Raw genomic sequence first — 12424 nt, forward strand, 5'->3', positions numbered from 1 at the left:
GCGTTTTTCCACTACATGGTACCGCCCTGCCTCGCCTCACCACGGCACGACTCGACTCTATTTAATTAACAGAGTCTATATCATTAGGCTCCGTTAATTGAAAATGCTTGTTTACAGGATCGTTCAGGACTTCCTGCATAACTAATTCACTGAAATACAGCAGCAGTGTTTGTGTTGCGGCTCACTGCTGGCAATCGCTGGCTTTCAGCAGTGCTGCCGCTAAATACTCATCAGTTAAATATTTAGATTTTATGCATTTCCTTTGCTAAATGTTGGTAGATTAACGCACATTTTGTTTATCGAGTCGTTTTAATTGATCTACAGTTAAGCTTTGTTCCGTTTGATTCTGACCAATCAGTGGCCGGCCGTCTGACGACGTCACACATAGTATCGGCTAAGCTCGCTTGGAACCTCACCAAGGCAGGTACTAAAAAAAGGACCATGTACGAGGAACTATCGCTAATGGAAAATCAAAAAAGCCATGCCGAGGCGAGTCACGCCATGCTGGGACCATGTAGTGGAAATGCAGCATATGTGGCACTGTGATTGACTATCTGGCGACCTGTCCAGGATGTGCCCTTTATAAAAAGCTGTGATACAGTGGTAGAAGATGGATGGACTCAAATCAGGAGCTTGTGAATTGGAACATCAATTAAGGCACCCAGCAGCAATACCCAGCCCTAATGCTCAAGCTATTACTTCCACGCCAACATCAAATATCCTTCAGCATTTGCTCCCATTCACTCCCCTCTCCCTAATAGGAGACCTTCATACACCTCTTCTCTCTGAAAAGCTGCAAAAGTAAGCACATCACACTATATAAAGATAATTTAAAAACTCTTGTTTTCTTAGGGATTTATTTACCTTGAAGCAAAAAAAATAATCAAATATACTATGTCTACTCACACGTAAGGCCACGAGTCACACAGTGCACTAACAAACAGAGGCCAAGTGTGTCTCAGGAGACTCCACTAATAAGGCAGTCGAGACGTTTGGGAGGATCTGACAAATGCACTGGGAAACATGCACACGATAGAGACCTGTGATCAGTTCTACACAAATGACACAAAAATAAATAAAAAGAAGAAATCAGATGTAGTGCAGTGTGTCCTATTAGCTCAGCAACTGGGTGAGGATGTTCTACCTGTAACTCCACCATCCATTAATCTTCCCAAAACCTGCTTGTTTGACACGACATCAGTGTTTAAAGTCACTTGTCAGCAGCTGTGCAGAGGTATGGAGGATTCACACCTTCCCCAACGTCCTACCTCCGTCTCTTTACATCATCCCGTCACCCCCCCCCCCCTCTCTCTTTCTCTTTCTACCGTTTTCTCGAGAGGAGGAGTAATGGGTGCATGCCGTGTCTGAATCAGCCAGGGTATGATGACATCTCTCCCCGGCTCTGTTACCATAGTAACACCAGCCAACCGAGAAATGCTGCGCTCTTCCCCCTGGCTGTCAACTTGCCCTGTATCAATTCCTCCTTCCTTCTCTCCATCCCTCCCAAACCGTCCTCCAATGCCTGTCTGTTTTCCTGCTGTTAGCTAATGTATATTTTTTTTAAACAGTCTTCTCCTGCTCAGTCATCTCCTGAACGTAACTTCTACATGTCACAGTATTATTACTATTACTTTCTTCTGCATTTTACTTTGGTGGATGCCACTATGAGGACCCAGTGACACACATTTGTGCAGTAAAAGCAGTACAGTGATTTGTTAGTTTATACATGAGGTTATTTAATGCAATTTCCATGACAGCACACGCACCTTTGGGAGTCGGGCTGTGAGATGGCATTGACTATTGCCTCCACTGCTGTGTCGAAGAGCTCAGGGTCAGGAAGTGCAGCGAAGCAGTCATGCACCAGGGCTTCACTCTCGCTGAGGGGAACATCCAGCAGCACCCAGGAAGACAGGCAGCGCAGCACACGAGCTTTCACTGCCCCGGGACTGTCCGTCTGCCTCAGCAGTTGCTGCAGTAAGGGACACACTGACCCCCACTCTTGACCCAAGGCGCACCGAACCTAGAGGGAGGATGACAACATGAGTTGGACTGCAAGTGTCTTTCTCACATGATGATACACTGTCTGTGTGTATGATGAGGAGACCTGTCCTGGGTATCAAGTTTTCAACGTTGGTGCCAATGAGCCTTTGTCAGAACAATATGAAACACTTTTTTACACCGTTCTTTTGAGAATTTAGCTTTCAAAACCTTGGAAAAACAGTACAGTACTAACATGGGAAACTATAATATCCATCCATCCATCCATTATCTACCGCTTTTTCCTCCACCAGAGTGTCGCGGGGGTGCTGTGCCTATCTCAGCAGACATTGGCCGATAGGCGGGGTACACCCTGGACAGTTCGCCAGTCCATCACAGGGCCACATATAGAGACAAACAACCATTCACTCACACACTCAAATTATTATCATACTGTTCACCACAACAATTACCGTGTTATTACTGTGTTCTAACGTAAAATGTTGCAATATAAACATATAATCCCATGCTCAATCTGTGTTTATAATGTAAATACCTAGTCCTTACCGTATATATTCTAGAAATTGTCTATAATGCACACGATACATTCTATTTCAATTTTTTTATAGTCTCAGTATTAATATCTTTTTATAAATATCTTTTTATATTGTACTTTTTTGAGAATGCACGTTTATTATTTATTATCCTTATCTTTACTGTCTTGCTGCAGTAATGGTGTAAATTTTCCCACTGCGGGACAAATATCTTATTCAAACTTTTTATCAAGTTGAGTTTTAGTTAATTTAAATATCAAGATAAAGATACCTATAATGGTCTGTATTTATAGAGCAACATTGGGTTCAAGTAATTTAGACTTGCAAAGCCAGGCATCCAACCCGTAACCTTCAAGTAGAAAGACAACACACTGTGCCACGGACCACCCATGATATTCATAAATGAGATAAAATATAATTTATGAACAAAGGTTTTCCAATAATATTGAAAACTAACCTAAAACTGGTCAAATTATGATTTGTATTTTTTGAGATTGATTACTTTATACAATATAAAGGACATTTATGGACCTTAAGCAGCAAATGCTCAACACACAGACACATGACAGGTTAGACACAGACATCACAATATAAGTAAGAATTTCAAAATATACAGATAATCATAACCAGGAAACAAGACTATAACTGGAACCAAGTATATGCTGCTAATTTGTGCGTTTTGGCCATAAGACGTGGCTGAGTAAGGTCTCAAAATGCTTTAAAGTTTAAAGGATTCAAGTAAAAATAAGGTATCCAAAGCTTAATCTGTGAATACTGCACAGGTGTGGGAGAAGCTGTTCCCTGCATACATACCTGTCCCTTTCTGTACTGTGGCAGGCGGCTGGTCTGGAATTCTTCAGGCAGGACGGTGAGAAGCTCCAGCAGCGCCAGGCAGCGTGCCCGCCCATCCACGCCACCCCCCTCCTCCTGGAACACCCGCACCATCTCTGCCACTGCGCCCGGCCAGGCCTCGGGCATTGTGTTGAGTGCCAGAGAGGCCAGGGCCACACAGAGGCGAGTGAGCACCATCTTGGAGCCAGAGGAGAAGCAGGCAATCTGGGAGAACAGCTGGGTCTTCAGGGAGTCATACTGGTCTGAGGGTATGTCTGACCAATAACGAGAGATCTTGGTGTGAAGCGCACTAGCACCAAAATACTGGATTTCAGGCACCTGTGAGAGATGGAACAGAAGGAATGCAGATAATGCAAAAATTGTTTTTCAATACAGATATATACGGAAAATAGCATGTACTCTTTAACAAAATAAAGCTCAAGCAGTGTGTTATACTCCTCAGAAAAACTTCATTCACGTGATTAGGGCTGTAGAAATCAATCAATCATTAGTCAGCTACTAAATCGTCCAGAAACAAATCTCAGATTTGTGAGTGTGATGTGAATACCTTTTGATTTCTTTGAATAAAGATATATTTTTTCTCAATAACATGAATAGCTAAAAAGCTATTGTCATTCTGAGGTTTTGGAAACACTGATAAAGTAAAGAAAAATAAATAGTGTAAATGTAAGTATTGGACATAAGCAGGTGCCCGAAGGACTCAGATCACAATGGACACAGAAAGGTGTGTGTGCATGTGTGTTTATATTCACTGTACCTTATCTGGGCTCAGCAGGACCCAGCAAAACTGCCAGGCCTGAGGCGAGACCTGAGCCTGCATTAGCCATTTTTGGGCCAGATTCTTGTTCTCTATATTGGGATCATAGTACAACTGGTGGAGGGCCTAAGAAGACAGGAGAAAAACAACAATACAAGTGTGAGTCAACAGTAACTAATAGACGGTTGAACATATTTGTACAAAGAATTGGTTACCTTGCAAAAACAGTATTTTTTCTCACTCGCTAACAGAGCAAGCACACAGACACACAGCAGTTTATTGTGACGTTAACCTGGACAATGGGGAAAGCAATGACCTGAAAATAGCTCTCTCTTTGGAGTACAGCAGTGAGTAATTTGAGAACTTGAATACAAGGAGAGCAAGAAGGAGAGAACCAAAGAGAAAGGAGATTATGTACGAATGCAAGTGGGGGGAAATAAAAGGAGGGAAAAATGCAGGAAAACATAAAATTAATTAAACAGACATCTAATCCCGCCAGTGCCAGAGGAGTTAGGCTCTGCACTGCAAAACAATCTTACACACACATATACATAATGGTCACTGAACTGAAACCACTAGCAGCCAGTGTCTGACAGGCAACGCTGGGAAAAGCTTCTGATCCTTGTCTTTCACGCAGTGAAGCCTGCTCACATCAATACATTCTCCAACATCAACCACTCTCTCCTTCTTTCTACCTCCTCCTCCCAGCCCGTCAAACTGCAGCATCCTTCTTGTTCTTAAATGTATTTGTCACCTCTTCTTATTTGCTCATTATAGATGTTTAGGCAGTTTAACCGCAGAGGACATGAGTGATGCAATAAAGAAACCATTAACACAAAAAAACACAAGGCATAGAAAGGCAAATCATGTACTCTTTGATTAAATTATTATCACCTGATATATATACACAAGGTGTGTGTGTATGTATACATATATATGTACACACACATATGGTGTGTGTGTACATATAAATACACACATATATACAAATACACATATGGTGTGTGTATGTGTATATGTATATATATATATACACACACATATATATATATAAATACACACACACACTTATACATACATTTACATATATATATATGTATATGTATGTACTTATGTGTGTATGTATATATATTATATATACATACACACATAAGTACATACATATACACACATATATACATGCTGCATATATATATCATGATTATATATCATTCATCCATCCAAGACAATTCACACAATTTTCAATGATTTAATAATTGCTCCCTACAAAATTCTACACATTGGACCTTTAACGGGAATGATATTCATGTAAGGAAAAAAGTACCGTCGGCAGCCAACAAACCACTTGGTTTATTGATCGACTGACAAACGTTTTCTAAATCATGTTCACAAGCAATGGGGATGGACTCAACATAGTCTATGATAACTGTCAGCCATCAGTGATTTCCAGGCCGACCCCACAGCAGAATCATCTACGTCTCTCCATATTGTACAAGACTCTGAGCATGGCTGGCAGTGAGTTAATGAGCAGACTGTTTGCAGAGTGTTGACAGGCGTTTGTATATGTGTGAGAGGGAGCTATAGGTGCCAGCTGAGCATCGCAGATACTGTATAGATCATCACCATCTTAGCTGTAAGGTCTCAGTGCTCCGCGAACATCTAACGTGTTTATGGTATTGAAAAATAAACGGATTACTACGTGATTAAATATTTAAGTGCTGTGATTTGTCCAAGTCTTTCTGTGAATCATTATCTTGCTTACGCTCTAAAATGCATTAACATTTTTGTGTTTTTCTTCGTCAGCTCAATTCTGCCTTTTCTCTAAATTAGCCTTTGATAGTGAACTTCCAAGCCACAGCAGATCATTACCACGGCCCACTGTGTGATCCCAGACCAGACATCTCCTTATTCAAAACAGCAACCCCGCCTGTGTCTGAGCATGTCCGTTTCCTTCTTGGTTTGTTATCAAAGCAAAGGCAGTCTCTTCATTTTGCTGCTTTAATCTTCTCACAAAGAACCACTGCCTTGAGCCTCCCGGAAATCATGCCAGACAAGCAGCAGTTAGCTCCACTTTATCATTCATTTTGTCTTTAAAAAAAGTGTAAATAATTTTTGAATGTATGTAAATGTGAATAAACATTTTTTTATTTGCAGCTGAGGCAGTATCAACCTGCCTGAACCACCTGGCTTCACCTGAGGATGGCACGCTCTTGGCAGACCCTGCCGAAGGTCGTTAGCCTGCTCTCCTGTCCTCTTCCAAAACGAGGAGGAAGGGGAGAGAGGAGTGCAAGTGAAAAAACATGGCTCAACGACAGAGAGCTTCACCATCTGCTCTGACAAATAACAACAGATTTACTATAGCTGATAGATGCTCACACCCAAACTCGCAGAGAAAAAAACAGAGTGAGTCGTCGTAGTTTAATGTAGTCGTAATATTGTCCCTAAAGGAATAAGTTTGCTCAAATGATGCGGTGTGTTTTTTTTTAAACTAAGCTTTGAAATGTCAATGAATTAAATGATTGGACGTGACCAGACATCTGAATTATGCAGTGAAAAAGGTTATTTGCACTGGTAGTGCTCAAGTGTAATTGCTTTGGCATGCGCTGAGATTTTATCACTGTGGGCAACATTATATTCTTAATTTCTGTCTTGGCCGTCTGCTGTCAACAACCACCCGCGCGCACTCACTCACTCAAACTGTTCTTCTTTGTTCTCACATTAACCGTCATTCTTCAGCACGTCTTTGATTCTCACAGTCATAACAGTGTCATGGTGGGCTAGTGGTGTGTGATGCTGCTGTCTGCAACACAGCACCAGCTCACCACTCTCTCTCTCACCACTGCAATGACTCCAAGTGTGACACTGCAAAGAACAGATGGCTCGGAAACAAAGTGAACCTACAGCAGGTGTAGGTGGCGTTACCTCCTGTGCGAGTGTTTGAGCCTTTCAAACCCATCTACATATTCTGCGTGAAATTACTGCATATATTATTATTGCAATATAAATGTTTTCAAAGGCAATAACAAAAGTTTAATACATATCAAGATGCTGAAATGTAAAAAAAGAAACACAAGAGATAAACTATGCAAAACACAAGAGATAAACTAAAAAAAACTTGTGAATGTGATGTGAAATGTACTTGTTCCTTCAATTTTCACCCAAGAACAAATAGCAATGCTTAATAATCTGACATATATCATAAGGTTTTCAGCCATAACCCTCATCAATATGATTTCTTTCTAAAACATCGTCTCTCATGCCAGCAACAAACTGCTCAATAAATATAAGCCAATAACAGTAGGCACCCGAGGTATTGATACTGGACGTGGAAAAAGTGGTGTATTCCATCCATCTACCCATTATTTACCGCTTTATCCTCCACCAGAGGGTCGCGGGGGTGCTGTGCGTATCTCAGCTGACGTTGGGCGATAGGCGGAGTACCCCCTGGACAGTTCGCCAGTCCATCGCAGGGCCACATAATAGAGACAAACAGCCAATCACTCACACTCTCACACCTATGGTCAATTTAGAGTGACCAATTCACCTAATCCCCATATCGCATGCTTTTGGACTGTCGGAGGAAGCCGGAGAACCTGGAGAAAACCCCCCCACACAAGGGGAGAACATGCAAACTCCTTGCAGAAAGGCCCTTGTTCCGAAAAGTAGTATATTCCTGTGTCTGATTACTGTGTCTCTGCTATGTTCTGTGACATCTAGCCACCTGGCAATGAGAATCGTCCTTTTTTAAATACTAAACATCATTTAATATGAATGAAAACTTCAGATGAAGACAGTTTCCAAATGGCAGATGTTAAACCAAGCCTTCGATGGACAGCAGCATCCTGTGTGATTAATGGGCCGACTAGACGATCACAGATAATTATGGTGACATAAAGCTGTCACTGACTGAGTGCCCTTAAGCAAGAAGTTGACCCACTGCAGTGTTGCGCTTCTTCTTTCTGATGGTAGAGCAGTTGTTACACGCCCTTTAACAGCACAGTACTGGTGAAATTTCACTACAATTCAATTGCTTGGCAGACAGCAATTAATCCTAAATCTAAAGATAGTCAAACAAGTAAGGCAATATATAAAACCATTCATTCTATACGTAAAATTATTGACAATGTGGTTCTTTGTTTCACAGACCCCAAGACTGAACAAAGACCTTTCTATTGGACACGTACAAACACTGGGACAGGAACCATCATCTCCACCACAGCCCGCTATACAAAAGTGTCAATTCTGCACTTCTTCTCTCTCTGGTCTTTTTTCCACACTTGCTTAGATATTGAGGCTGCTCTTGTAGATGCATGATTTCTTCTTCTGTTGATGTCCTCAGATGAGCACAACAATGTTATGTCTGTTGTGGGTGTAAGTCTACAGTTGTCTGCTGCTGAGACTGTTTGGCAGTGAAAAAAAAAAAAGCAATATCTCAGATTTGCCTGAGCTGGTGTTGTGATTTCAGGTGGACATAAAGACTCGAAGGAAACCTTTTGATTTGCTCAAATTTCACTGAAACTAACCAAGTCCATAATTACGTGTAAAGAGTCATCAAAGGCAAATTAATAATCAAGCTTTTAAATATGGCTGCATTTTAGAAAAACATCTCATGACTTTTGAAATGCAACGTGGAGTCCAAACTTGGCTTGGTTTCATCCATTCATCCATTTGTAATCAGAAAAGTGCTCATAGCCATTGTGGGGAATGATGCTTCAGATGCTTTCTGTCATGTTTTAACAGCTAATGAGATTGCAGATTGTGCTGTAGCACTCGAAGCAAATTAATGGGAACTAAAACATTCAAACATAAACCCTCAAAAATGGATGAATTGGGACATTATGGCCAGCTTCTCCCTGCTGTTACTGCACAATCTTGGCATATGTGAAAACAGAATGCATTCTTGACATTTGACTATGAGGTCATTTATTAGAGGAATATCACTCCATCCACTATTTTTGCTTGTAAGAATACCTCACTGACTAAAAACAGTGCATGTGTAATGCTACATATTTATCTAGGTATAAATAGAATGTGTATTACTTGTGTTTTCTCCCACTTAAGATTTTTTTTTTGAGATATTTAATTATTTTTCCTTCACCCCAGAATGTCATAAAACATGACAAACAAATGAAAATAGATTTTGTCCAAAGGGAGCCAGGATCTTGCTCGCGTTTGTCATTGGTCCTCTCATTATTGAACCAGAAACCAAGGTATCAAACTGAGCCATTTCCCCTGCCGGAATGTGCTTCTCTCCCACAAACCTGCCTCTAATCATGTCTGTCGCATGACAAACCCTCGTCTCTGCCCCTCCTCCTTTACTGGCACTGTCACATATATCCACCCTGTCTGACCCGACCCTCCCCCCAAGCCATCTCATCACATCAGATCTGCTCCTCCAATGGAGCACCTTCCTTCCCCGCTCTCTCTTGTCTCCCCCCACCCATACGCTCTCGTCCAAGTTAGCGGCCACCCAGAAGGGAGATTGATCACAGCAACTTGGCAGCCAAAGTCTGCACAGCCAAGCAACCAGGTGTGCACACCAGGACTGCAACTAAGGATTATTCCCGTAATCATACATCCAGTCTACTACCACAGAGATGCAAAGAAACCACAAAGTATATTCATATTAAGAATCTGTGCATCACACATTATTATATTTCATAAAAACAAACACCTACTAGAAGTTCATTTAGTCATAGATTAATAATCATTTAGTTGAGTTGTAGTTGCAGCCCTAAGGCACACACACATTAATAAATAATCAAAAATAGAACAAAAAATACCCAAAAGGATTTCAAAACATGGGAAAGCACTGGATAACTACACCCTGTTATTTTGCTCTTATCGATCCAGTCAACCAGAATATTGGCCATTCAGTAAAGTGCATTAAAAGACACAAAAACAAGTGTAATTGGGGATAAATAAGTTGAATCCAAAATACAGATATAAACATATATAAAAGATGGTTACTAAGCGAATTCGGCCATAGTGCTTTGTTTCTACAGCTGTGTTTTAGATTAGATCCCACACCGGGATTATCCACGTGTTACAGCAGCAAAAGGTCAGAGGTAAACAAGTGTTATAAATAAAAAATGAATAGAGTAAGATACGTTAGAAATATGCACATTTCACTATGGCAAGTAAGTGAGAAACACAGGATTATTGTACGGTTGTACAAAATAGATGTATTGAATACAGGCGGGATATTTGATTGCAAGGATGTGAGAAATAGTGCCGCAAATACAATTGAGTGATTTGAGAGATTTATATTTGAAACCATAAACGACTGTGTTGTGTAAGCGGACAGGCTTGCAGATAAAACTCACCTTCTCCACGTTTTCGACCGTGAAGTCCAGGGCATTTGGTGTGGCTGCTATCCTCCCCGGTGTCTCCATATCTCCGCTGACACGAAGCTGTCAAACAGGGAGCAACATGTTCAGAAGCTATCGGCCAACCTTAAACTTCTCTTCAATACTGTGTCGACCCCGCAACAATCCCAACAACAGCAACCGGAGCACACACTGCACGCTCTCAAAAGCGTTATAACGATCATATCAGAAGCCAGTCGGCAAGCTAACATTAGCTCATTTAACGAGCTAGCTGGCGCAAACCTCCACTATGGGAAACACTACTATAGCAACCACTAGCGGTACTATGCTAACGCCAGACTAGCTAACGAAGCAAAGCATGTAAGTGAACGCTACAGTGGTGTCAAATGGCGCCAAGCGAGACGGGTAAACTAACATGTTCAGGGTGTGACAGCATTATCACAACAGCGCCGTCTCCGTGTTTTGTCTCCGCGACGTCGAAAGGACCGATATTTCACACCTTTCTGTGTGAGACGATGATGGAGCAGCTCCCCGCCTCTGCTCTGCCTGTGCTCTGCCTCCAAACACCCTGTCACCGCGGAGAGGAGAGCGCCTCCTTCGGACACTTCTTCTTTGTTTTCTTTGGCATTCGTCGGGAGACTGGCAACCAGTTTGAAGGCGCATTACCGCCACCTACCGGACTGGAGTGTATGGCGGGTTTTAACATTGAATCGATAGACAGCATTATTCACGAACTGCAACGTCATTTTTACCAGTCAAAACTAGTTTCACATTATCTGCAATTACAGTTTTACTAGTTAAAATGACGTCACGCTTGACATTCATTGTGTATAGGGTGTGCCATTATAGATATTGCTGTTTACTCGTTTCAGACGACGTTATTATGACTAGTCACAATCCAAGTTCGAGATATATTTAATTATTCTCAATTGAATATATCTACATTGTGCTTTTTTAGACATATTGATGTCTTATTTTAAGTTTTAGATAGTCGGTATGCTGTTGTAGAATTTCTAGAGATCTAAAACTGGAATAAGATATATCTACGTTATAATAATCTATAATGTCAAACCCCATACACATGAGTGGCAACAGTGACGTCATTCCGACGAGTAAAAACTGAATTGCGGATTTATAAAACTGCAGTTTTGACTCGGGTTGCGTCTGTTTATGTGGGTAAAAACACACGAATGTGCGAAAATCACATTTTTTTCCCGGAATTTCCATCGATGAACGTTTAAATACGGCCATATTTATCATTTCTATACGACGTATATGTCAACACCAGACATGTTGTCGTCATTTACAGGATTCATCATCCGTGGAAAATGAAATAACCACGACTGGTGGGGGAGAATAATCTCACTGGAGCAAACATCGTCTAAAAATAGAGTGTATTGTACATAATACTCCAGAGTGTAAATGACTGCGATGTTATCAAATCAAAGGTTTGTGGGGGGGTTTATTCCTCACGAGGAGGTTTTCAGCTGAAGAACAACAGTGCCACCGTGTGGGACAAGGCAGTCATTACAGTACAGTCAAACACCACATAACACAGTACAACACACACATTCATGCAAATAAATACGCTGTTAAAAATCTATCTATCTATCTATCTATCTATCTATCTATCTATCTATCTATCTATCTATCTATCTATCTATCTATCTATCTATCTATCTATCTATCTATCTATCTATCTATCTATCTATCTATCTATCCACTGCACCTTTTCTCTTTCACCAGGTAAGGGGCCTTATTTGAAAAAACATTTTCTAATCATTTATTTTTCTGTTCTTTTGGCCTATGGCAGCAGTTCTCGAATAAAAGTATTTTTTAATTTTTTTAATTCATTAATTTATCCAAAATTATAAATAATATTATACATATATATATAGTATAATTTAATTTGTATGTTTTTAACAGACAGGTCCTTTTTCATATAGTCATTTTAT

The 12424-nt window shown here is 40.8% G+C and overlaps 1 protein-coding gene across 1 annotated transcript in view; it reads right to left on the reverse strand.

The window, feature by feature from the left end:
* Positions 1-11027, reverse strand: part of LOC310925492 (importin-13-like) — a 30290-nt gene extending 19263 nt beyond the window's left edge. Inside the window, exons 1-5 of the mRNA XM_083887460.1 lie at positions 10885-11027; positions 10467-10553; positions 4141-4266; positions 3345-3701; positions 1767-2020 (exon numbers count right to left, since the gene is read on the reverse strand). Coding sequence (XP_083743586.1) covers positions 1767-2020; positions 3345-3701; positions 4141-4266; positions 10467-10553; positions 10885-10905 — 845 coding nt within the window. The 5' untranslated portion in view covers positions 10906-11027. The remainder of the gene's footprint in view (positions 1-1766; positions 2021-3344; positions 3702-4140; positions 4267-10466; positions 10554-10884) is intronic.
* Between the last annotated feature and the right edge of the window lie 1397 nt (positions 11028-12424).

This window comes from Microchirus variegatus (assembly GCF_963457635.1).
Source record: "Microchirus variegatus genome assembly, chromosome: 4".
Taxonomy (NCBI): domain Eukaryota; kingdom Metazoa; phylum Chordata; class Actinopteri; order Pleuronectiformes; family Soleidae; genus Microchirus; species Microchirus variegatus.